At 45.4% G+C, this 27457-nt stretch overlaps 1 protein-coding gene across 1 annotated transcript; it reads right to left on the bottom strand.

Annotated features, from left to right (window-relative positions):
- On the bottom strand, positions 1-25953 carry LOC145341533 (carboxypeptidase B-like). Its single transcript, XM_080186513.1, has 11 exons — positions 25883-25953; positions 24764-24839; positions 23926-24050; positions 22409-22511; positions 15484-15585; positions 14831-14935; positions 14632-14742; positions 11204-11294; positions 5782-5984; positions 2199-2283; positions 1-213 (listed from the first exon to the last, which is right to left on the bottom strand). The coding sequence occupies exons 1-11, from the start codon at positions 25951-25953 to the stop codon at positions 26-28; spliced, it is 1260 nt and encodes a 419-aa protein (XP_080042639.1). The 3' UTR covers positions 1-25.
- Positions 25954-27457: the final 1504 nt, after the last annotated feature.

Genomic DNA, 27457 nt, shown 5'->3' with positions numbered 1-27457 from the left:
TTAACATGCTTTATACATATTTATTTCAATACAAGTTGTTGACGACATAGTCGGCCACGTATTTAATGGCCAGCATGGTTTCTTCACATGTTGGTTTAATTTGAGATTCAGGCAACAGGAAGCCGTATCTGCCAGTGTCACGCAGTTCAAAGGTGAAGGAATATTTAATTCCCTGATCGTAGGCCCAATCGTCCGAACCTCCAGCAGCTGGATCTGTGCAAAGACAGCACGCCAACATTAACACCGAGATTTCAACTGGGCAATTTTGCACCTTCCATCAAATCCTCAAAGGAGCGAATGAGCGTTACCCTGGGTACCTGGATTACTGCTCCAGTGACAATATCATAAGAACATAAGAACATAAGAAATAGGAGCAGGAGTAGGCCATCTAGCCCTTCGAGCCTGCCCCGCCATTCAATAAGATCATGGCTGATCTGTCGTGGTTCAGTTCCACATTCCCGCCCTCTCCCCATAACCCTTAATCCCCTCGCTTATCAAAAACCCATCAACCCGCGTCTTAAAAATATTTAGCGAGGTAGCCTCCACCACTTCAACGGGCAGAGAATTCCAGAGATTCACCACCCTTTGAGTGAAGAAGTTCCTCCTCAACTCCGTTCTAAACCGCCCCCCCTTTATCTTGAGGCTGTGCCCCCTAGTCCTACTGTCTTTTTTGAGCGGGAAGAGTCTCTCCACCTCTATCCTATCCATCCCATTCATCATCTCATACGTCTCAATCGCCAAGCCACTGCTTCCCATCACCAGGTAACAACAACTTGTTCGAATGTGCCACATTTAAAATAAATAACTGACTCCAGGCGGTGAATTTCCACATTCTGACGGAGCGGCTCATGGAAAGGTCCGTTGACCTCGGGCGGGAATTTCCAGTTTCAGGGCAAACACAGTTGGAAAATCCTGGTGCTTTGCAGGCACACAAGAGGGTAGCAGTGGAAGGGTGTGTTTCTGAATGGAGGGCTGTGACAAGTGGTATTCCTCAGGGATCAGTGCAGGAGCCTTTGCTGTTTGTAATATAGATAAATGATTTGGAGGAAAATGTAACTTAGTAAGTTTGTAGATGACACAAAGTTTGGTGGATTTGCGGATGGCAATGAGGACCATCAGAGGACACAGCAGGATATAGATCATTTGGATACTTGGACAGAGAGATGGCAGATGGAGTTTAATCCGGACAAATGTGAGGTAATGCCTTTTGGAAGGTCTAATACAGATAGGAAGTATACAGTAAATGGTAGAACCCTTAAGAGTATTGAAGAGCAAAGGGACCTGAGTGTACAGGTACATAGGTCACTGGAAATGGCAATGCAGGTGGAGAAGGTAGTCAAGAACGCATATAGCATGCTTGCCTTCATCAGCCGGAGCACTGAGTTTAAAAATTGGCAAGTCATGTTGATGCTTTATAGAACCTTAGTTAAGCCACATTTGGAATATAGTGTTCAATTCTGGTCACCACACTACCAGAAGGATGTGGAGGCTTTGAAAAGGGTACAGAAAAGATTTCCCAGGATGTCGGCTGATATGGAGGGCATTAGCTATGAGGAGAGGTTGGAGAAACTTGGTTTGTTTTCACTGTAACGACAGAGATTGAGGAGTGACCTGATAGAAGTTGACAAGATTTTGAGAGGCATGGACAGAGTGGATAGTCAGAAGCTTTTTTCCAGAGTGGAAGAGTCAATTACTATGGGGCACAGGTTTAAGGTGCGAGGGGCAAGGTTTAAAGGAGATGTATGAGGCAGATTTTTTACACAGAGGGTGGTGGGTTCCTGGAACTCGTTCCTGGGGGAGGTAGTGGAAGCGGACACAGTAGTGACTTTTAAGGGGCATCTTGACAAATACATAAATCGGATGGGAATAGAGGGATATGGTCCAGGGAAGTATGGGGGTTTTAGTTAAGTTGGGCAGCATGGTTGGGGCAGGCTTGGAGGACCAAAGGGCCTGTTCCTGTGCTGTAATTTTCTCTGGTGTTTGTTCTCTTTGTTTAACTGAAGGAAAGAAAGATGCATCAGGAGGGGTGAACAGAAGTGTGTTGATGTGGTGTAGGTTTGTAAGGGAGGAGAAAGGCTTTGAGGTGGAATTTCCAGACTTTGGAATCTCAGCAGCCATTCATTTCATATTAGCGTTATTAATAAATTATTTGTTTGTTTACAATGATGACTAAATGTAGAACGAAGCCAAAGACTCACAGATGGTGGTAGCTCCAGGACCATAAGTATATTGTGTTCCGTAGAGACTGGCCAGGCTGCGAATTGCTCCCTTAGCAAGGTTATTCTGCAAGAGAGAATGCGGGTTATTCATCATTTCAAAAATAATCAAATACTACACAAAGATTCCAAGTCTGTTTCATTAAGAGTTTAACAAAATATAGTTCCAAATGAATATATTAAAAAAACCATCACTGAGCCAACCAGGGTTGAGATCTTCTTACTTATAAATGTGGGACTTTACAGCATTGTGTACTAACTTGGATGGCCAGTCCATCATGAGTGGGATTGCTTATATCTAATTGAACAGAGTAAGAAGTCCCACAACACCAGGTTAAAGTTCAACAGGTTTATTTGGAATCAGAAGCTTTTGGTGCACTGCTCCTTCATCAGGCGAGCACACCTGATGAAGGAAAAGCACTTCAAAAGCTCATGCTACCAAATAAACCTGTTGGGATTTTAACTTGGTGTTGTGAGGCTGCTTACTGTACCCACTCCAGTCCAATGCCAGCATCTCCACATCGTAACTGAACAGATAAGTAGGCGTCTACATTAATGACTGATCAAGAAGATGGCAACCTTGAGAGTGCAGCATCTCATTGAAATCTCAGTCTGGATTCCATGTTTAAATCCCGGAATATGGCACCAACCCATAACTGATTTGACTCAAAGATACGGCAATGAGCCCAGCCAACAGTCAATGAAGTAGAATACCGTCCACTTCCCTGGATGGGTGCAGCTTCAACCATACTCAAGAAGCTTGTGACGCCACTGTTTAAAAAAGGAGGTAAACAAAAAGCAGGTAACTATCGTCTGGATAGCTTAACTTCTGTAGTAGGGAAAATGCTTGAATCTATCATCAAGGAAGAAATAGTGAGTCATCTGGATATAAACTGTCCCATTGGTAAGATGAAGCATGAAGGGCAGGTCATGTTTGACTAATTTGATGGAATTCTTTGAGAACATTATATATGCAGTGGATAATGAGGAACCTGTGGATGTGGTGTATCTGGATTTCCAGAAGGCATTTAACAAGGTGCCATACCAAAGACTGCGACATAAGATAAAGGTGCAGAGTGTTACAGGTAATGTGTTAGCATGGATAGAGGATTGGTAAACCATCAGAAAGCAAAGAGTGGGGGTAAATGGGTGTTTTTCTGGTTAACGATCAGTGACTAGTGGTGTGCCTCAGAGATCAGTGTTGGGACTGCAATTGTTTACGATTTACGTAGAAGATTTGGAGTTGGGGACCAGGTGCTGTGTGTCAAAATTCGCAGATGACACTATGAGAGCTGGAAGAGCAAATTGTGCAGATGACGCTGAAAGTCTGCAAAAGGATCTAGACAATCTAAATGAGTGGGCGAGGGTATGGCAGATGGAGTACAATGTCAGTAAATGTGAAGTCATTCATTTTGGTAGGAATAACAGCAAAATGGACTATTATTTAAATGGTAAAAAATTACAGCCTGCTGTTATGTGGAGGGACCTGGATGTGCTTGTTTAGGAATCTCAAGGAGTTGGTTTGCTGGTGCAGCAAGTAATTAAGAAGGCAAATGGAATTTTGTCCTTCATTGCTTGAGGGATGGAGTTTAAAAACAGTGAGATTATGTTGCAGCTATATAAGGTGCTGGGGAGACCACACCTGAAGTACTGTGTACAGTTTTAGTCTTCCTATTTGAGAAAGGATATATTGGCATTGGAGCGGGGGCAGAGGAGATTCACTAGGTTGATTCTGGAGTTGAGAGGGTTGGCTTATGAGGAGAGACTGAGTAGACTGGGGCTATACTCATTGGAATTCAGAAGAATGAGAAGCGTTGTGATAGAAACATGCAAGGTTATGAAGGGGATAGGTAAGATAGAACCAGGGAAGTTGTTTCCACTGGCGGGTGAAACTAGAACTAGGGGAATAGCTTCAAAATAAGGGGAAGCAGATTTAGGACTGAGCTGAGGAGGAACTTCTTCACACAAAGCGTTGTGAATCTGTGGAATTCTCTGTCCAGTGAAGCAGTTGAGGCCACCTCATTGAATGTTTTTAAGGCAAGGATAGATAAATTTTTGAACAGTAAAGGAATTAAGGGTTATGGTGAGCAGGTGGGTAAGTGGAGCTGAGTCCACAAAAAGATCAGCCATGATCTTATTGAATGCCAGAACAGGCTTGAGGGGCCAGATGGCCTACTGCTGCTCCTACTTCTTATGTTCTTAAGCTTGACACCATCCAGGACAAAGTTGCCTGTTTGATTGCTACCCCTTCTGCAAACATTCAGTCCCTCCAAAGTGTGTCACAGTTATGTGTATCATCATCAAGATGCACTGCAGGATCTCACCAAGGTTTCTTAGAAGCTTTCAGCCGAGAACGCGAGGAACAGTTTAAAAATAAAGGGGTCTCCATTTAAGATGGCAATAAAGATGAATTTCTTCTTTAAGTGGGTCATGAGTCTTTGGAACTCTCTTCCACAGAGAGTTAAAAGATTAGGGTCTTTGAATATGTTCAAAGCTGAGCTAGATCAATTTTTCAAGATACAGTGGGTCAAGGATTATGTGGTCAGGCAAGAAAATGAAGTTAAGGTCACAAGCAGATTTGCCGTGATCTTAGTAAATGGCAGAGTGGGCTTGATGGGCTGAATGCCTACTCCTGCTCCTATTTCTTATGGATCTGACACATAAGTCAACATGCATCTGTTGCCAGATGAAGCATTTTCTTGTATACATTCATGGAACATGGGTGTCGCTGGCTGGCCAGCATTTATTGCTCATCCCTTGTTGCCCTTGGAAGTCAGTTGGAATCAAGCACATTGCTGTGGTTCTGGAGTCACACATAGGCCAGACCAGGTAAGGATGGCAGATTTCCTTCACTAAATTAGTGAACCAGATGGGTTTTCCGACAATCGAGAATGGTTTCATGGTCATCAGTAGATTCTTAATTCCAGATTTTTTATTGAATTCAAATTCCACCATCTATCCTGGTGGCATTCGAACCCAGATTCCCAGGAGTTTCTGGATTAATAGTAAAAGATTAAAGTTTAATTTGTGTCACATGTAGGCATGCATTAACACTGTAATGAAGTTACTGTGAAAATCCCCTAGTTGCCACACTCCGGCAACTGTACGGGTACACTGAGGGAGAATTGAGCATGGCCAATGCCCCTAACCAGCATGCTTTTTAGACTGTGGGAGGAAACCGGAGCACCCAGAGGAAATGCACACAGACATGGGGAGAATGTGCTGACTCCGCACAGACAGTGATCCAAGCCAGGAATTGAACCGGGGTTCCTGGCACTGTGAGGCAGCACTGTGCCACCGTACTGGCTTAGTCTAGTGATAATACTGTCAGGCCACCCGAAGGCTTCTCCTCCTTCTCTATGGGGAGGAAACAATTTTACTCCTCCGATCATCCTGATAAACCAGAGAAACTGCATTGTGGAAGGGAGTTGGGCTCTCAAACTGAGAACCCAAACATCCCACCTCCCACTGAAGCCAAATGTCTCTCAGAGAATATAAATCAAAGTGTCAAATTCTGCTTTGCATCGCACGGGTTTGTGAACATGTAAAAGGCTGAGACACATACCAGCTCAGCGTGATTCGGCGCTAAGTCATAGGTGTAGGAATAAGGGAAGAGGCACATCTGAGAGTAAGAGTGCATGGTGAGATATGCCTTGATGCTTCCTTTGTGGCGACGGATGAAGTTTGCGACAGCCTGGACTTCTTTCTCAGATTCTACCCGAGGACCACAGTATGTCTCAGAACAAGGGTTCGATGAGGCACCGATTGCTAGAGGACACAATGTGACAGTTAGCAGGACGTGTGATGGTTCTAATTTATTCCAACTCAGATATAGCCCAAAGACAAACAGGAAGCATTGGAATTTTTTTTGCACCCAAGGTCATTCGGCATCTATAGAGAGAAGAAAGATAAGCCAATATTTTAAGCAAGATTTTTCTGGAGGTCAGGTTATCGTGGAAACATGAATCTTTATTTTCACATAATCCTTGGCATTCTTGCTGATGGGAAAGATTATAGCCAGGGTGAGCAGAAATACTTTTTGTCATAGTATACAGATTAAACCTTAGGGCTGAGATTTTCGCCTTGCTGCTGGTGGGATCTTCTGGTCCTGTCGATGGCCCCCCCCGTCCCCCCCCCACCCTTCCCCCCACTCAGAGATAAGGAGCAACTTCTTCAGCCAGAGAGTGGTGAATTTATGGAACTCTTTGCCGCAGGAGGCTGTGGAGGCCGGGTCAATGGAGTGTCTTTGAGACAGAGGGAGAGAAGTTCCTGATTAACAAGGGGATCAGGGGTCACAGGGCGGAGGCAGGAAAATGGGGATGAGAATCATACTGAATGGCGGAGTAGACTCGATGGGCCGAATGGCCTAACTCTGCTCCTATATCATATGGTCTTATTTTTTGCATCAACCCGGAGAGCCCAGATCTTGCTTTTCAAGGGGAATAGCTTGTCACTGAGTCACTCTGCAGCGTGTTTTTAACCACTGGCTGGAATTGCTCACGGCCCATTCTCAGCTGCCAGTGTTGCCCCGGAGACTGTTCTCTGACGCCAGCCCTTTGTTGGTGCTGGCCCCAATCCCATAACCCAACACTTCTGGAAGCTACTCTTGGCTGCTGATTCTGATTCCAAGGCCTTTGCCGTCACGTTTCACAATAGAACATAGAGCATAGAACCATATAGCACAGGAACAGGCCCTTCGGCCCGCAAACATGCCGAATGTGCCACCAAATTAAACTAATCCCTTGGTCCTCATCCCTCTATTCCTTGCACATTCATGTGCTTATCTAAAAGCCCCTAAATCAGCCCTATTGCTTACAAACAGTAACCTTTTTAACTAAATGTCTTGACAAATGATGCTATCGGCGTCAGAGAGAAGAATCATGGTGATGATCTTTAATAAAGAAATTCAATTATGTTTCTAACCATAACAAAACATTCGAAGGTGCTTCACAGTCGAGGCATAGAGCCAGGCGGTGGGATTCTCTGGCCTCCCCGTGGCAGGAGATGGCGTAGCATTCGCTGGTGGTGGGATCCATTGGTCCCGCCACTGTCAATATATATGTGATATCGGAGCCGTAGCAATGTGGTTGACTCTCAGCAGCCCTCTGAAATAGCTAAGCGAGGCGTTTAGTTCAAGGGCAACCAGGGATGGGCAATAAATGTTGGCCAGCCAGCGACGCCCATGTCCCACAAATGAATAAAAAAAAATACTCTGCTGGGAAACACGAGCTGGGAAACGCTGACAGAGGGACTAGAAGATTCCCACCGGCGTGACGAGCTGGATTATCACGCCCATAGAGTCATATAGCACAGAAAGAGGCCCTTCGGCCCATCGTGTCTGCGCCGGCCATCAACCAGCTGCCCATTCCCAGCCCATTTCCCAGCACTCGGTCCGTAGCCTTGTACGCTCTGGTGTTTCAAGAGCTCATCTAAACATTTTAGTCAATGTTGTGAGGGTTCTCTTCCCTCCCACCCTTTCAGGCAGTGAGTCCCAGATTCCCACCACCCTCTGGGTGAAGAAGTTTTGCCTCAAATCCCCTCTAAACCTCCTGCCCCTTACGTTAAATCTCTAGCCCCCAGTTATTGACCCCTCTACTCAGGGGAAAAGATTTTTCCCACCTACCTAATGAGTGTCCCTCAGTTTTTTACACCTCAATCAGGTTCCCCCCCCCTCGGCCTTCTCTGCTCTGAGGAAAACACTCTGCCAGGGGGGTTAACACGGTAAATATGTGGGGCTACGGGGATTGGGCCTGAGGAAGATGCTCCATTGGAGAGTCGGTGCAGGCTCGATGGGTCGAATGCACAGTAGGGATTCTAACCTTAGAGCAGGGGACATCCCAGCGAGGTTATCAAGGCCACACGTGGTGAATCGGACATTTTGCTTTTGCATCTTTCCCTTTCTCGTCGCATTAACATCACAAAACCGACATCTCCCGCTCCCGTCCAGCTCAGCACATGGCTCTCTGGCTCCCTCTGGTGCTGATGATGTGGAGATGCTGGCGTTTGGACTGGGGTAAACACAGTAAGGAGTCTCACAACACCAGGTTCAAGTCATAAACATAAGAACATAAGAAATAGGAGCAGGAGTAGGCCATCTGGCCCTTCGAGCCTGCCCCGCCATTCAATAAGATCATGGCTGATCTGTCGTGGCTCAGTTCCACTTTCCGGCCCTCTCCCCATAACCCTTAATCCCCTCTCTTATCAAAAACCCATCAACCCGCATCTTAAAAATATTTAGCGAGGTAGCCTCCACCACTTCAACGGGCAGAGAATTCCAGAGATTCACCACCCTTTGAGTGAAGAAGTTCCTCCTCAACTCCGTTCTAAACCGCCCCCCCTTTATCTTGAGGCTGTGCCCCCTAGTCCTACTGTCTTTTTTGAGCGGGAAGAGTCTCTCCACCTCTATCCTATCCATCCCGTTCATCATCTTATACATCTCAATGAGATCTCCCCTCATTCTTCTAAACTCTAACGAGTACAAGCCTAGTTTATTCAGCCTCTCCTCATAGCTCAACCCCCTCAACTCCGGTATCAGCCTAGTAAACCTCCTCTGCACTCCCTCCAAGGCCAAAATATCTTTGCGCAGGTGCGGCGCCCAAAACTGCACACAGTACTCCAGCTGCGGCCTCACCAATGCCCTATACAGCTGCAGCAAGACCTCCCTACTTTTATATTCAATCCCCCTCGCTATGAAGGCCAGCATCCCATTCGCCTTCCTGACCACCTGCTGCACCTGCAAGCTGGGTTTTTGCGACTCATGCACAAGGACCCCAAGGTCCCTCTGCACCGTCGCCTGCTGCAGTTTTTCGCCACGTAAGGAATAGTCCTTCCTACCATTCTTCCTACCAAAGTGGACCACCTCACACTTGCCAACATTAAATTCCATTTGCCATTTCCTGGCCCATTCACCCAGCCTATCTAGATCCTTCTGCAGACTCTCCACACCCTCCGCACAATTTGCCGTTCCCCCAATCTTGGTGTCATCCGCAAATTTTGACACCCTACACTCGGTTCCCTCCTCCAGATCATCTATATAAATGGTAAAAAGCTGAGGCCCCAGCACCGACCCCTGGGGCACTCCACTAGTCACCATCCGCCAATCCGAATAGCACCCGTTGACCCCCACTCTCTGCCTCCTATTTGACAACCAATCCTCTATCCACGCTAACACCCTACCCCCAACTCCAAGTCCCCTGACCTTCTGCAATAACCTCTTATGAGGTACTTTGTCAAACGCCTTCTGAAAATCCAGAAAGACCACATCCACCGTCTCCCCTCTATCCACCGCCCTTGACACATCCTCATAGAACTCCAGTAAATTTGTCAGACACGACTTCCCTTTAATGAAACCGTGCTGTGTCTGCTCTATCAAGTCCAACAGGTTTATTTGATAGTAAACACCACTAGCTTTCGGAACACGCTGTTCCTTCGTCAGGTGAGTGGTCTCTGGTGTTAACAAACACAATTTAGTTGAAATAAATTATTGGAATGTGGGTAAATTTGTAAGCTGACTGTAACTGCAACTTAAGCTGAAATATAGCATCAGCGCCGTGTATTAGCACTCACAGGACCCAAAGAGGGGAAGCTTCCAATCAAAATAGGGGAGCCAAGAAACTGAACCAAAGTCAGGAACCTGGATCTGGTTTGATCCACGGTTGTGGCACTAAATCTTTCAACACCTTCCCCATTGCCTTAAATAACGCCATTCAGGAGTGAAATTAGGAAGTACATCCACACTCTAAGGTTTGAAACAACTGGCAGCTAATGTTAGGACAATTCCTACATCTTCAATCAGAGATGGGGAGATATTTGATAAGCAGGAGTATTAACGGGAAGTGAGGAGAATCCATTATTATTAGAAGGGTATTTGGCCTCTGACCTTCGGGTAAGCATTCTCCAAGGCGGCCTTCACGACACATGACAGCACAGAATCGCTGAGCAGAGACTGATAGCCAAGTTCCACACACATGAGGACGGTCTCAACCGGGATCTTGGGTTCATGTCACACTATCTGTAACCCTCACGACTTGCCTGGACTTGCAAAATCTCACTAACTGTCCTGCCTGGAGACAATACACATCTCTTTAACCTGTGCTTAACGCTCTCTCCACTCACATTGTCTGTACCTTTGAGACTTGATTACCTGTAAAGACTCGCATTCCAACCTTTATTTTGTAAATTGAGTTTGTGTCTTTATATGCCCTGTTTGTAACACATCTCCCACTCACCTGATGAAGGGCAGCGAGCTCTCTGAAGGCTAATGGTTTTTGCTACCAAATAAACCTGTTGGACTTTAACCTGGTGTTGTGAGACTTCTTAAAGTGAGGAGAAGGCAGGTTTATTATGAAAGATTACGTGGCACAGACTGGTGGACAGGCTTAGGAGGCCCCTCCACATTGGTTTCCTCCTTCAAGGCACTTTTTTAAAATTCATTTGTGGGACATGGGTGTCGCTGGCTGGCCAGCAAATATTGCCCATCATAGAATCTCTACAGTGGACGTTCGGCCCATCAATTCTGCACCAACCACAATGCCACTTAGGCCCTATCTCCATAACCCTATGCATTTACCCCAGCAATTTAGCACGGCCAATCCACCTAATCTGCACATTTTGCCCACACCTTGTTGCCCGAGGGCAGTTGAGAGTCAACCACATTGCTGTGACTCTGGAGTCACATGTAAGCCAGACTGGGTCAGGACAGCAGATTTCCTTCCCCAAAGGAAGGGACGTTAGTGAACCAGATGGATTTTTCCTACAATCGACAATGGTTTCACGGCCATCAGTAGATTCTTAACTCCAGAGAATTTGTATTGAATTCAAATCCTACCATCTGCCGAGGCGGGATTCGAACCCGGGGGCTCCAGCACGTTGGCGGAGTTTCTGGATTAATAGTCCAGCGATAATACCACTAGGCCATTGCCTCCCGTGATTCAAAGAGATTTGATAGAAATGTTCGTTGTGTTGTTTGTTAAAATAGAAATACTTACAACACCATTTGGCATCAAAGTTTCGGTTTGGGTCTGTGCCTATACAATGTGTGCCACGATTCCTGGAACGTGTTTTCCTCCAAAATCGATCCTGTGGGCAGACACGGCAAAGCAATAAATGTGTAAGATCCCTCCTATCATCCTATCAGATGAACAACTCCTTACATAGCCAAATAATAAAAGGTTCATTCAGAGAAATCATAGATTCCCTACAGTGCAGAAGGAGGCCATTGGGCCCATTGAGTCTATACTGACTCTCCAACAGAGCATCTTTCTCATGCCCATACCCCCTCCCTTTAACCCCAGACACTTACCCCGCAATGGGGCAATTTATAACAGCCAATCATCTAACCTGCGCATCTTTGGAGTGTGGGAGGAAAGTGGGGCACCCGGGAGAAACCCACTGCAGGCACTGTGCAAACTCCCAGAGTCCCAAGTCCAGAATTGAACCCCCAGGTCCCTGGTGCTGTGAGATAGCAGTGCTAACCTCTGTGTCACTGTGCCGCCCAAAATTCGATTGACGCCTGGGATGGGGGTGACCTTATTGAAACGCGCGACACCTCGAGGGGATTTGACAGGGTGGATGCTGTAAGGATGTTTCTTCCTTGTGGGAGAAACTGGAACATGGGCACAAGTTTAAAAATAAGGCAGCAGCCATTTAAGATGGAGATAATTCGACACTTTTTCTTCAGAGGGTTATGAGTCCCTGGAACTCTTCCCCAGAAAGTAGTGCAGGCATGGTCATTGAATGTTTGTAGGGTAGAGATAGATACATTTTGGACTAACAAGAGAGTCAACAGGTTTCAGCAATAGGCAGGAATGTAGAGTTGAAGAAATAATCAGATTAGCCATGATCTTACTAAATAGTGAAGCAGGTTTAAAGGGATTGAATGGCGTATCCCTCTTCCTAATTCATATTTTCATAGGTTCATACAGACCTGTTTTACACATTTATTGGAGATTTTTGAGAATGTACTACAAAGAACAAAGAATAAAACAGCCAGGGAAGCAGGCCCTTCGGCCCAACGAGCCCGCACCGCCATTTTAACACCACCAGTCCCCCCCTCCAGCCATGACCCTTATCTATTGTTTTATGGCCATCCACATTGAGGGAAACTAATTTAGGGACAATTTATTTCTGCCAATCAGCCTACTAGCACATCTTTGGGGTGTGGGAGGAAACCAGAGCACCCAGAGAAAACCCACGCAAGCACGGGGAGAATGCGTAAACTCCCACAGACACTGGCCCAAATCCACATGTCTGCACAGCAAACAGTGATAGTCACTGAGCTGTTGTCTTGCCCAGCATCTAGTAATCTAGATAAATGGGAACCAGTAAATGTAGTATACCCGGATTTCAAAAAGGCATTCAATAAAGCACCCCATCAAGCGTTAAGAGACAAGTTAAGGGCTTACAGAGTTGGGGTAATATTTTAGCATGGACAGTGGATTGAGCTGAGGCTGACATATCCAAAAAATTCCTACAGTTCAAAAGGGAGCATTCGATCCATTGAGCCTGCACTGACACTTAGACCCTATTGCTATAACCCCACATATTTACCCTGCTAATCCCCCTGACACGAAGGGACAGTTTATAATGGCCAATCCACTTAACCTGCACTTCTTTGGACTTTGGGAGAAAACTAGAGCAGATACGGGGAAAAATTGCAAACACCAGTGACCCAAGCCAGGAATCAAACCCAGGTCTCTAGTGCTGTAAGGCAGCAGTGCCATAGGCCATTACTCTTTTCTCAAGCAGTTTTACCTGGACTAATGCATCCTCTGACGTTATGTTGATCATTTACATAATGTTCCATCTATCCCTGATCTTCAATGATGCCCAGATCCAACTTAATTCTTCTTGAAACAATTTTAATCTGGCTGCACAAAACTTAGCCCATGCTTCTCCCATTCTCTCTGACTCAACACATAACCAAATCAGTTCAGGGACTTTGACTCTAAAAGTCTAAGGATTCTGTTCTGTGTAAAGCAAGACACACTGGTTGGAATTTTCCAGCCACTGGTGTTACTGCAAATGAGGATGGGGAATTTGGCGCTCAGCCAAATCTTCATTCACTACAGCAGGACCAGAGAACCCTGCCGGTGTGATCAGTCTGAGAAACTGGTCCACTGTCCCAATTCCTAGAGATGAGATCATTGCCTAACCGCAGTGAATGTATCGCCCTTGCAAGGGTTTTTTAAAAAAAAAAAATTCTTTCACCGGACGTGGGCTTCACAGGTTAGGCCAGTATTTATTGCCCGTCTGTAATTGCCCCTTGAGAAGATGGTGGTGAGCTGCCTTCTTGAACCTGCTGCAGTCCATGTGGTGTATGTATACCTACTGTGCTGTTAGGGATGGGGTTCCAGGATTTTAATCCAGCAGCAGCAAAGGAACTGCAACATATATCCAAATCAGAGTGGCTTGAAGGTGATGGCATTCACATGCATCTGCTGCCCTTGTCTTTCTAAGTGGTAGATGTTCGAGGTGCTGTCAGAGGAACCTTGGTGATCTGTTGCCATGCATTTTGTAAACACTGCACACTGTTGCTATTCACTAGAGGTCGATGGTGTTTGGAGTGAATATTTAAGGTGATGGTTGGATGAGAATCAAGTGGACTGCTTTATCCCGAATGGTGCTGAGTTTCTTGAGTGTTGTTGGAGGCCAAGTGGAGGATATTCCATTATACTCCTGACCTGTACCTTGTAGATGGTAGACATGCGGGTCAGGAGGTGAGTTACTCACTGCTGAATTTCTGGCGTTCTTTCTGGAGCACAAGTCTTCAGTACTATTGCCGGAATATTATCAGGGCCCAAAGCCTTTGCAGCATCCAGTGCCTTTAGCCATTTCCTGAAATCATGTGGAGTGAATCAAATTGGCATGAAGACTGACATTTGTAGTGCTGGGGAGCTGTGCCTTGATACATTCTGTGTGAGCAAAGATGTAGGCCAAACAAAACCAAACAAAACCACCTGTACTCCAGTTCCATTGATTTACTCAAATAAAGGCTTAGGGCCCATTTATAGACAGGACATCTGGCAGCTCCTAGTCTACTGAGGGGAGGAAAGATTTCTCCACCAGGGATGGAGTGAACCTTTAGAATCTACCTACCCTGGAAGGCAGTGGATGCTGAGTTGTTCAGGTCAAAGCTGAGGTAGAATGATTTTTGGACACTAAGAGAATTAAGGGATATGTGGATAGGGAAGGAAAGTGGAGTTGATGTCAATGATTGACCATGATCCTCTTGAGGGACCACATGACCGTTCCTGGTGCTATTTCGAAGGCTCTTATGTAACCTGGCTTCTGTAGCAAAACTCTTTCAGATTGAGTTTTTGTTTTCCACCATTGACTTCATTTTCCCTCAATCTTTTAACCCTAATGACTGTCTTCTGAATTACTCTGGGTCATCCACAGATGTTGTGACACTTACCTCGGTCCAGGTATAGGCGTAGCCATCCACATTGATAACAGGGACAACCAGGAAATACAGTTTATCAAGGAGCGTGGTCATAGTTGAATCAGATCCATAGTTTCTTGTGGCCTGTGGAAGCAGAAGTTTATTGCATGGGCATGTTTCTCGACTGCTATCGGAAAGTGTTGTAAATAAATCCCACGAGTGTTTTGCTAACCTCTCTCACAAACCACTGGCAAAATGCTGGAGAGATCCACTCCCTGGCATGGATTCCACAGTCCAAGAAGATGGTAGGTTTCGCCGAACCCGTTCTCCTGCCAACCTGTAACAAGAGATTGGCACACGTACTATCATCCCATCAGGCTGCTTTATTGGTCCAAACACACAATCTATCATTATTTCGCAAAACACAAGTCTTTTGACATGTTTGAAGTTTCTTTATTAGTGTCACAAGTAGACTTACATTAACATTGCAATAAAGTTACTGTGAAAATCGCCTAGTCTTCACATTAGTGCCTGTTTGGGTACACTGAGGGAGAATTTAGCATGGCTAATGCACTTAACCAGCATGTCTTTTGGGCTATGAGAGGAGAGAGAGCACCTGGAGGAAACCCACACAGACATGGGAAGAATGTGCAGACTCTGCGCAGACAGTGACCCAAGCCAGGAATCAAACCCAGGTCCCTGGCACTGTGAGGCAGCAGTGCTAACCACTGTGCCGTCTTAAGAGAATGGTTTTGATCCGTCGACCTCTGGCTTATGGGCCCAGCACGTTTCCACTGCGCCACCCCTACTGCACGTCACAGCAGGGTGAAGTGCAGACATCAGAAACCATCACAACAATAACAAATCTGGTAGAAGTCGCCTTACCCGGAGGAGATAGATGCGTCGACCTTCATAGCTCCGTCCAATTTGAAAGCGGGAAATTAGTGTCGGGTGTTCAGCGGTGATCTTGACAATCCAGCGATTAATCTGCAATAGAAAAATTGTTTGTGAGCACATCTGGAACATCACAATACCTCCACGGACTGCAACGGTTCAAGAAGACAGCTTAGCATCACCTTCTCAGAACAGAAGGTTGGTTAGGGCAAGATTAGGGCCAGTTACAGACAGTAGGGGGAAGTTGTGTGTGGAACCGGAAGAGATTGGAGAGGCATTGAACCATTATTTCTCTTCGGTGTTCACGCAGGACGATATGAATGTAGCTGAGGAGGTCACTGGGGTGAAGGGGTGTAAAATAGAAAGTATTGTAGTTGATACAGAGGATGTTTTGGATATTCTAGATGGGTTGAAAATAGATAAGTCCCCTGGTCCGGACGGGATTTACCCTAGGATTCTATGGGAGGCAAGAGAGGTGATTGCAGAGCCACTGGCTCTGATCTTCAGGTCGTCGTTGGTCTCTGGTATAGTACCGGAAGATTGGAGGACAGCGAATGTTGTCCCATTGTTTAAGAAGGGGAGCAGAGACTTCCCTGGGAATTACAGACCAGTGAGTCTTACTTCTGTAGTGGGCAAGGTTTTAGAAAGAATTATTAGGGATAGGATTTATAGTTATTTGGAGAGTAATGAATTGATTAGAGATAGTCAGCATGGTTTTGTAGCGGGAAGGTCGTGCCTTACTAACCTTATTGAGTTCTTTGAGAAGGTGACCAAAGAGGTGGATAGGGGTAAGGCAGTAGATGTGGTATATATGGATTTTAGTAAGGTGTTTGATAAGGTTCACCATGGTATGCTTCTGCAGAAAATGCAGATGTATGGGATTGGTGGTAATTTAGGTACTTGGATCAGGAATTGGTTAGCAGATAGGAGACAGAGGGTGGTGGTTGATGGTAATTATTCATCATGGAGTGCGGTTACGAGTGGTGTGCCTCAGGGATCTGTTTTGGGGCCACTGCTGTTTGTAATCTTTATTAATGATCTGGATGAGGGTATAGTTGGGTGGATTAGTAAGTTTGCTGATGACACCAAAGTTGGAGGTGTGGTAGATTGTGAGGAAGGGTGTCGAAGTTTGCAGGGTGACTTGGATAGGTTGCAGAGCTGGGCCGCGAGGTGGCGGATGGAGTTTAATGCGGAGAAGTGTGAGGTAATCCATTTCGGTAGGAATAACAGATGTGTTGAGTATAGGGCTAACGGGAGGCCTTTGAATAGAGTGGAGGAGCAGAGGGATCTAGGTGTATGTGTACACAGATCCCTGAAAGTTGGGAATCAAGTAGATAAGGTTGTTAAGAAGGCGTACGGTGTCTTGGCGTTTATTGGTAGGGGGATTGAATTTAGGAGTCGCAGCGTCATGTTGCAACTGTACACAACTCTGGTGCGGCCGCACTTGGAGTACTGTGTGCAGTTCTGGTCCCCACATTACAGGAAGGATGTGGAGGCTTTGGAGAGGGTGCAGAGGAGGTTTACCAGGATGTTGCCTGGTATGCAGGGGAGGTCCTATGAGGAGAGACTGAGGGATTTGGGGTTGTTTTCACTGGAAAGAAGGCGGCTAAGAGGGGATCTTATAGAAACATATAAGATGATTAGAGGTTTAGATCGGGTGGATGGTGATAGCCTGTTTCCTCGGATGGAGAAATCTAGCACGAGGGGGCATGGCTTTAAATTAAGGGGGGGTAGTTATAGGACGGATGTCAGGGGCAGGTTCTTTACCCAGAGGGTGGTGAGGGACTGGAATGCCCTGCCTGCTGCAGTTGTAAATGCGCCTAGTTTGGGGGCGTTTAAGAGATTGGTGGATAGGTTTATGGACGAAAAGGGATTGGTTTAGATTAGTGGGTCAATGTTTTTTTTTAAAAATAAGACTGGTCGGCGCAACATTGTGGGCCGAAGGGCCTGTTCCGCGCTGTAATGTTCTATGTTTCTATGTTCTATGTTCTCAGGGGCAATTAGCGAGGGGCAATAAATGTTGGCCTAGACAGCGATGCCCATGTCCCATGAATAAACTTAAAAAAAACCGATAGCTTTTATTACTTTTTTTAAGAATATTTTTCAAATTGAATACAATTTTCAAAATCCTATATAAATTTACAGTATGAAAATGTCTATGGAGGCTGCGGTGCTTGAATCTAGAGGCCTGAGGAAAGACAAGCAGAGGGGATTAGTTGCCTGTCCCACCTCGCCAAGTCGCTTAAGTTCCATGAGCGACATCTTCTTCAGGCTAATGGCCTCACTAGCTGTGGCGTCTGGATAAGGAGAGCGAATGGGAGGGATATCCGGAATAGCCCAATCGCAGACCATCAGACTCGGGGTTTGGGAGTGGTGGTGGGGGAAGATTTTTCTGCTTTTTTTTTGCTTTCACGGAATGATCTTTGAAATGAACATTAAAACGGAACATAGCTTCAGCTGGTATTTACAAGGGGCCACTGAAAAATCTTGCAAGGGAAAGACTTGGCACCTTATCTCATTGACCCACTCAACAATTACTAAATACATACAGGATTCCTTCAATGATACTTGACCACTAATAAATGTCTGCTTTCACCAACTTTCTGGAACCCCTAAAATCCAATCCCCATGAATTCTGCAGTGGGACTAATATCTGCATAGTTTGGATACAGGCCACCTCAGTATTACATTAGTACGCATTGTGCCAATTTTACATCAGAACAATCCTAGCCTAGGAATTCTTCCGGCTGTGATGGTTTATCAACACTTGAATATATATTTGTGTTCTGTCCTGTGTTTGCCAGCAGAATTGTAAACACATTCCAAAATTTGCACCATAACCTCCGAGCAAAGGAAACCTTCAAGGTCACATCGTGACACAGCGTGCTGCCAAGAAAACATATCCGGGAAATCCAAGAAATTGGAATCAGAGAACTCTACAGCGCAGAAGGAGGCCCGTCAGCCCATCAAGTCTGCACCAATCACAATCCCACCCAGGGCCTGCTCCCATATATTATCCCCACTAATCCCTCTAACCTACGCATCCCTGGACACTAAGGGGCAATTTCTTAGTGTGGCCCATCCACCTAACCGACGCATCTTTGGACTGTGGGAAGAAACTGGAGTACTTGGAGGGAACCCACGCAGACATGAGGAGAATGTGCAAATTCCACACAGACAGTGACCTGAGCCAGGAATCGAACCCAGGACCCCAGAGCTGTGAAGAAGCAGTGCTAACCACTGTGCTACCGTGCCGTCCAGAAAAAACAGAATTTTTTTGTTGTCCATGTTCTGTTCATATATTTTCAACTAAGGGAAACAACGAGTATTATAATTAAGGCCAGGGATTGAGTGACTGTGTGAATCTATCGTGTTTACCTGAAATGCTAATGAGCCGAGTAACACAGCAAATAGATGTTTATCTGAAGCAACTTAGTAACAATGGGTACAGAACATGGATAGTTTTTCAAAGTTTAAGTTTATTTATTAGCATCATAAGTAGGCTTATATTAACACTGCAATGAAGTTACTGTGAAAACCCCCCAGTCGCCACAATCTGGTACACTAAGGAAGAATTTAGCACGGCCAATGCACTTAACCAGCACATCTTTCGGACTGTGGGAGGAAATCAGAGCACGTGGAGGAAACTCGCGTAGACAATAACCCGAGCCAGGAATCGAACCCAGGTCCCTGTCACTGTGAGGCAGCAGTGCTAACCACTGCGTCATTGTGCCACCCACTGTTGTCAAGGGTTCAAAGGATAAGGTAAGGTGGATAAAGGGAGTCAACTTTTCTTTTAAACTCTAAAAGGTAAAATAAAGAGAAGGAAAGTAAATGTTATGAAAGTGCATTGCTAAAGAAACGAAGTAAGATAAAAGAGAAATTAAAGGGAAAACCGTATATAAGGAAGATCCTCTTGGGGAGAGTGATCATTGTATGGTGGAGTTTCTGGTGCAGATGGAGGAGGAGAAAGTGGGTTCCCGGACACACGTCCTTTGTTTGAACAGAGGGGAGTACGGTAGGATGAGAGAAGAATTGGCGAATGTGGACTGGGGGAGCGCGTTGGAAGGTAGGTCTGCTGAGGAGCAGTGGAGGATCTTTAAGGAGATCTTTCTTGGTGCTCAGCAGAAATTTATTCCGATGGTCAAAAAGGACCGTAGGAGGAGAGGTAATAAGCCGTGGATAACGAAGGAGGTGAAGGAAAGTGTTAAAGTAAAAGCGGAGGCGTTTAGAGTAGCAAAGAGTAGTGGGCAAGAAGAGGATTGGGAGAGGTTTAAATGTCAACAGAGATTGACAAAGAAGTTGATAAGGAAGGGTAGGAGAGACTATGAAGCTGGGCTAGCGCTCAATATAAAAAAGGATAGCAAGAGTTTTTATAAATATATAAAAAGGTAGAAGCTGGCTAGGGTGAACGTTGGTCCCTTAGAGGATGAGAAAGGGGACCTAGTGGTAGGGGATGGGGATATGGCTGAGGTCTTGAATAACTTTTTTGTTTCGGTCTTCACGGAGGAGGATGTGAATAATTTGCCGGATGTTAGAGATGGAAAGGTGGTAGGACTGGAGGGTCTCGATGACATTACTGTTACTAGAGAGGTGGTGCTCGACAGACTGGAGGGGCTGATTGTGGACAAGTCCCTAGGACCGGATGGAATGCATCCGAGGGTTCTGAAAGAAATGGCGGAGGTGATAGTGGATGCCTTGTTGGTTATTTTCCAGACGTCGCTGGATTCCGGGGAAGTGCCAGAAGATTGGAAAACGGCTAATGTTACGTTGTTGTTTAAGAAGGGTGCCAGGCAAAAGGCGGGGAATTATAGGCCTGTTAGTTTAACGTCTGTTGTAGGTAAAATGTTAGAATCCGTCATCAAGGAGGAAATAGCGAGGCATCTTGAGGGGAACTGCTTGATAGAGCAGGCGCAGCACGGTTTCGTTAAAGGGAAGTCGTGTCTGACAAATTTACTGGAGTTCTATGAGGATGTGTCTAGGGCGGTGGATAGAGGAGAGCCAGTGGATGTGATCTTTCTTGATTTTCAGAAGGCGTTTGACAAGGTACCTCACAAGAGGTTATTGCAGAAGGTCAGGGGGCATTGAGGTTGGTGGTAGGGTGTTAGCGTGGATAGAGGATTGGTTGTCAAATAGGAGGCAGAGAGTGGGGGTCAATGGTTGCTATTCGGATTGGCGGATGGTGACTAGTGGAGTGCCCCAGGGGTCGGTGCTGGGGCCTCAGCTATTTACCATTTATATAGATGATCTGGAGGAGGGAACCGAGTGTAGGGTGTCGAAATTTGCTGATGACACCAAAATTGGTGGAAAGGCAAATTGTGCGGAGGGTGGGGAGAGTATACAGAAGGATCTAGATAGGCTGGGCGAATGGGCCAGGAAATGGCAAATGGAATTTAACGTTGGCAAGTGCGAGGTGGTCCACTTTGGTAGGAATAATGGTAGGAAGGATTATTACTTACGTGGAGAAAAACTGCAGCAGGCGACGGTGCAGAGGGACCTTGGGGTCCTTGTGTATGAGTCGCAAAAACCCAGCTTGCAGGTGCAGCAGGTGGTCAGGAAGGCGAATGGGATGCTGGCCTTCATCGCGAGGGGGATTGAATATAAAAGTAGGGAGGTCTTGCTGCGGCTGTATAGGGCATTGGTGAGGCCGCAGCTGGAGTACTGTGTGCAGTTTTGGGCGCCGTACTTACGCAAGGATATTTTGGCCTTGGAGGGAGTGCAGAGGAGGTTTACTAGGCTGATGCCGGAGTTGAGGGGGTTGAGCTATGAGGAGAGGCTGAATAAATTAGGCTTGTACTCGTTAGAGTTTAGAAGAATGAGGAGGGATCTCATTGAGACATATAAGATGATGAATGGGATGGATAGGATAGAGGTGGAGAGACTCTTCCCGCTCAGAAAGGACAGTAGGACTAGGGGGCACAGCCTCAAGATAAAGGGGGGCGGTTTAGAACAGAGTTGAGGAGGAACTTCTTCACTCAAAGGGTGGTGAATCTCTGGAATTCTCTGCCCGTTGATGTGGTGGAGGCTACCTCGCTAAATATTTTTAAGACGCGGGTTGATCGGTTTTTGATCAGAGAGGGGATTAAGGGTTATGGGGAGAGGGCGGGAATGTGGACCTGAGCCATGACAGATCAGCCATGATCTTATTGAATGGCGGGGCAGGCTCGAAGGGCTAGTTGGCCCACTCCTGCTCCTATTTCTTATGTTCTTATGTTCTTATGAAATACTGGAACCTATGGGGAAAGTTGCTTTACACCTCAGCCAACAGTATGAATAGCTGTATACCTCCCAACAAGCTGTGTGAAGGAAATCTGATTTGAGAAACAAACTGCTGGTTAATTTCAGAATCAAACCCAAGAGACATGAAGGCCTTGTGTGGTAACATTTTCTGGATTTATAACGATCTCAAAATCTATAAGGTTTTGATTTGATTTCGTATTTTCAGATGTATTGGAACACAGTGAAAAGTATTATTTCTTGCGCGCTATACAGATGAAACACACCATTCATAGAGTACATAGGCAAAAAGGAAAGGATAAGATGTTGTCACACTAATTGGGAAAGTTAGCTCTGATGGAAGTTAAGTCAAGATTGTTTAGAACTGTTTAAAGTAGTGATGCTGTGTAAAGCCACTGTTTTATCAAAATGTAATTCTATTTTTTTTCTATTTCTCAATAAACATTTGCTTTGTTAAAATCATCAAAAGGAGTTGGGGATTTCAAGTCTCTCCTCACACTATACAAATTGCAAACACAGTTGAGGGTAGTTGTTTCCTTCTGGGATTTTGAACAACTCGGGATTTACCGTTAGCCGTGCCTTTAACCAGAGGAACTCTTAACATGCCGAGCATCAAATTATACACCTTCAGAATGATCTTACATTTCTGTTTAATTTTGTGACACAATCATGTTTTTACCTCCTCCAACCGATGATATTTTTCATAGTTGTAGCCTGTTGAACTGATTTTTTTTCGGTCAAACTGTTTCTCCACCAGGGTCTGCACGTTCTCAACTAATATGCTGTGCAAAGTAAGATTAATGTGAACATGGTCATTCTGGGTGGTTAAGACAAAGAAGGCAGATCTCTCACAATTCACCCAAAGATTACACCCAGCGCCCAGCGCCATCTATTGGGCTGTTTGGGAAAACATTGCATTGCAAGCCAGCTACGCTCACAAAATGAGTGATAGCCACGGATCAAAATGTTTCTGTTCATTGCTCCTGTTTGCAATCCTTCGAGTAAACTCTTAAAATTGAGCAATATTTTCTTTTGGTATTAAGATCCGCACGTGGAAAGCTATTTTCTCCTGAGTTTACTAAGCAGCTGACTATTGCACACCAACATAACCACTAGACGATAGTCTATCGCTTTTCAAAGTCAATTGCAGATATTTAAAATTCACTTACTCACAGATGGATACCAGGATGCTGACTGGGTTGTGATGGTTTGAGTTATAAAGAGACGCTGGATAGACTGGAATTTTTTTTCTCGTAGGAGGCTTAGGGGTGACCTTATAGTGGTCTATAAAATAATGAGGGGCATAGATCAGCTAGATAGTCAATGTCTTTTCCCAAAGGTAGGGGAGTCTAAAACTAGAGGGCATAGGTTTAAGGTGAGGGGGGAAAGATACTAAAGGGTCCAGAGGGGCAAATTTTCCTCACAGAGGGTGGTGAGTGTCTGCAACAAGCTGCCAGAGTTAAAATTTTGTCTTTTAAAAAGCATTTAGACAGTTACATGAGTACAATGGATATAGAGGAATATGGGCCAAATTTGGGCAATTGGGAGTAGATTAATTGTTAAAAAAAGGGATGACATGGACAAGTTGGGCTAAAGGGCCTGTTTCCATGCTGTAAACCTCTATGTGGATGAGACACACCTTTAAAAATGCTTATCTTTTGTGACAAACTGGTTTTCAGCTGCTTTGATGAAACGACAGTGGGTTCCCCCACCTGAATACATCAAAATATGTTTAAAGGCAAATGTAAAATAAGAAATTAGGTTCTGATACACGTAGTTCATAAGATATAGGAACAAAATTAGGCCATGCAGCCCATCGAGTCCACTCCGCCATTCGATCACGGCTGATATACTACTCAAACCCATTTTTCTCCCTTCTCCCCATAACCCTTCAACCCATTACCAATTAAAAAATCTGTCTAACTCCTCCTTAAATTTATTCATTGACCCAGCATCCATCCACTGCACTTTGGGGTAGTGAATTCCACAGATTTCATTGGGTTACAAGTAAATTTGGTAATGTGCAAATTAGTTTGAAAGGAAGGTGAGCAAAAAAATAATATTTGAGGTGACTGGGGCCGATTGGCGTCCAATTTGTGCGGAGTCATCGAATACACCCAAGGCAGGAACTTCACCCTCTCACCCTTCCCCTCAGGTTTCTGATTGGTAAAAGTCAATACAAGGTCTGAGACTAACTGATATTTCAATTCAATCTTCTCCAGTCCAGCCCGTATGTACGAGGCCCAGAAAGCATCGACCCTGAAATCCACACTCCTGTTTGTGGTCACCAACTCGGCCGAATCCGGCTGCCAAAAATCAACCTGCGCACACGTCAATGAGACAATTAATGGCTTCATCAAATGCAATTAAAAGATTTTCATAGAATCTCTACAGTCTGCACCAACCACAATTCCGCAACCAACCCCCCCACCCCCCCCAGGTCCTATCCCCTTAATCCCATGTATTTACCCTACTATTCCCCCTGCACTGTGAGTGCTGCTTGGCTAATTGAGAGTGCTTTTGGATTTGGGTGGAAACGGGGAGCTCAAGTGGTCATTTATAAGGAGGTAACTAGTCACTAAACTTGCTTTCAGGATTAGCTAAATTAGTTCTTTAAATGGGAAGTGAAAAGCTGCTCTTTAGTTCATGCATTCCTGAAACAGGTGTCAGCTCTCTGTGACACATCTTTGGAAAGTTTATTTATTAGTGTCACAAGTAGGTTTACGTTAACAGTAGCAATGAAGTTACCGTGAAAATCCCCTAGTCACCACACTCCAGTGCCTTTTTCAGTACACTGAAGGAGAATTTAGCATGACTAATGCACTTACCCAGCACGTCTTTCAAACTCTTGGAGGAAAGCGGAGGCCCAGAGGAAACCCACGCAGACATGGGGAGAACGTGCAAACTCTACACAGACAGTGAGCCAAGTAGGAATCAAACCCAGGTTCCTGGTGCTGTAAGGCAGCAGTGCTAACCACTGTGTCACCTCAAAATTAAATAGCAGTGAGTGCGAATTAGCAACATGAGATCATACCTTCACGGAACTGGCCATGTTCCTTATAAACTGCAGGTGCTGTTCATTTTCCGGCCACAGGCGCAAAACTTTCTCGCTGTCAACAAAAACTATATATCACTTTTAGAAGGTGCACACCTCCCTCACTCCCACGGCACACTGAAAACAACAACTTGCATTTATATAGCAGATATGCTGCCTCACAGCGCCAGGGTCCCAGGTTTGATTCCGGCCTCGGTTCACTGTCATTGTGGCATTTACATGTTCTCCCCGTGACTGCATGGGTGCTCCAGTTTCCCCCTACACTCCAAGGGTGTGCCGGTTAGATGGACTGGCCATGCTAAATTGCCCCCTAGTGTCCCACGATGTAGAGGTTAAGGGGGATAAGTGGGATAAATGCATGGGGTTAGAAGGTTAGGGAGGAGGGTGGTAGGCCTGGGTTTGATATTTCATTGCATAGTCAATGCAGACTTGATGGGCTGAATGGCCTCCTCCTGCACTGTCGGGATTCTAGGATTCTGTAATATGACCGAGTAAGCTCTCCAGGTGCTTCACAGGAGCAAGCGGAGAAAAATTTACACATCGTAAGGATGCATTAAAACTGGTGATCAAAAATTTGATTAAAGAAATATTTTTTAATGCTATCTTTAGGAGAGGAGGGAGGTTGAAAGGCTCAGGGTTTAAAGTTGATTTATCAATGTCACAAGTCAGCTCACATTAACGCTGCAACAAAGTTACTGTGAAAATCCCCTAGTTGTCACACTGCGCGCCTGTTGGGGTACGCTGAGTGCAAATTTAGCATGGTCAATGCACCTAACCAGCACAAGGGAAACTGAAGCACCCAGAGGAAACCCACACAGACACGGGGAGATTGTGCAGCCTCCACACGGACAGTGACCCAAGGCTGGGAATCGAATCCAGGTCTCTGGCACTGTGAGGCAGCAGTGTTAATTACTGTGCCACCGCGCTGCCTTAGGGCTGAAACAGCAGAAGGCATGGCCATGAACAAGGGAAATGTGGAATGCCTATAAGTCAAGAATTGAAAGAGATATCACTGGGTTGTAAGCTGAAGGAGGTTGCAGAGATAGGAATGGCTAGGGCTATGGGCAATAATTTAATGAATTCAAGGACATTCCTTACCCAGCATACTTATAACCAGGCGCTCCAAATGAAACCACGGCGGCAAAACCTAGAAACAAAAGTGCCTTCATTGTTCTCCTATAGTGGATGAGACACTCGAGCAGGTCAGCCCTGTTTCTATCCTTCATGGTATCTGCAGCAAATACACAAGTACAGAGTGACATGCCTAGAATTTGTCTCCTCATATCTTTGGCAAATTGCTTTCTGAAATGGGTGTTTCTGAAATGGAACTTCCCTGCAGTTGATCATCTGAACTCTGACATTCTTGTCAATCCACACAGTGAACATCCTATACCACAACAGCCTATTATCATATTTCTCAGGAAAAATAATTTTCACATGCATCACCAGCCTGGAGCTTCTTGCTCTAAGGGATCATGCACGACTACAGAAAGTTTTGCAAAAGAATGTTAATTTGCTGCCGATTAGTGACAAACAAGCCTTGTGCTTTGGACATGCATCCAGGACTCACTTCACTTTTGTAGCAATTGTTTAGCTCTTCAGTCTGATGTCCAAGCAAACCTCAGGGAAAGGGGAATGTTCCGTCTTACCACCTTTGTACTTCCCCTTCATCTAACCCCCTCCATCTCCGATATCAACCTGGTGAACCTTCTCTGTACTCCCTCCAAGGCCAATGTATCTTTACACAAATAAGGGGACCAAAATTGCACACAGTACTCTAGTTGCGGTCTCACCAGTGCCCTGTACAGTTACAGCAAGACCTCCCTGCTTTTATATTCTATCCCCCTAGCGATAAAGGCCAACGTTCCATTTGCACTGTTTCCTCCGTGCGCACCAGTTTCTTTCCACAGTCCAAAGATGTGTGGGTTGGGTTGATTGGGCATGCTAAAAAATTGCCCTTAGCATCCTGAAATGCGTAGCTTAGAGGGATTAGTGGGTAAATATGTAGGGATATGGGGGTAGGATCTGAATGGGATTGAGGTAGGTGCAGACTCGATGGACTGAATGGCCTCTTTCTGTAGTGTAGGGTTTCTATGATTTAAGCAAAAATAAATGAGGTGAGAGCGATTGGCCTTGAAATTGAGACAGTTTTTGACTGAGGATGGTGTCAAGGGAGCCCCAATAAAATTGAAGTCATTGGGAGTCAGGGAAATAAACATTATACTAATTGGCGTCATACCTAGCACAAACAAAGATGGCTGTGGTTGTTAGATGCCAACCCCATTGTGGCAGGAGTAGCTCAGGGGTAGTGTCCAAGGTCCAGCCAACTTCAGCTTCTTCATTCAGGTCATTCCATTGACCAGAAGGTTCATAATTAAAAAGCTGAACAGTGACAGGAACGCACAATGGGTGGAATTTTCCCCATTGTGCCTTCCACAGGAATCATGGTGGGTAGGACAAAAAAATGCAACTGTCCAGGCAATGGTCCGTTGACCACGGATGGGGATTTCCAGCCTCGGTACGAACGTGGCTGAGAATTCCTGCCCTACGCCCATTACCTGTGCAATAACATCTCCTCATGAGCTGGACTCTACATGAGTTTTTGAGACTGGAAAGGATGTTCGAACAGCACACAGTGAAGACTGGCGTAGATCCAAGATACTAAGTTGGATG

The sequence above is a fragment of the Carcharhinus amblyrhynchos genome, chromosome 3 (genome assembly GCF_965287045.1).
Source record: "Carcharhinus amblyrhynchos chromosome 3, sCarAmb.v2.hapA, whole genome shotgun sequence".
NCBI classification, from domain to species: Eukaryota; Metazoa; Chordata; class Chondrichthyes; order Carcharhiniformes; family Carcharhinidae; genus Carcharhinus; species Carcharhinus amblyrhynchos.
The sequence above is the reverse complement of the archived record's forward strand: the minus strand, read 5'-3'. Positions and strand labels throughout refer to the sequence as shown.

Coding starts and splice junctions, on each gene's coding strand:
- LOC145341533 (XM_080186513.1), bottom strand. CDS start 25,953: ATGAAGGCACTTTTGTTTCTAGGTTTTGCCGCCGTGGTTTCATTTGGA. Junction 22,512..23,925: donor AAGATTGAATTGAAATATCA/GTTAGTCTCAGA, acceptor TACTTTGCACAG/CATATTAGTTGAGAACGTGC. Junction 14,936..15,483: donor GACGCATCTATCTCCTCCGG/GTAAGGCGACTT, acceptor CTCTTGTTACAG/GTTGGCAGGAGAACGGGTTC.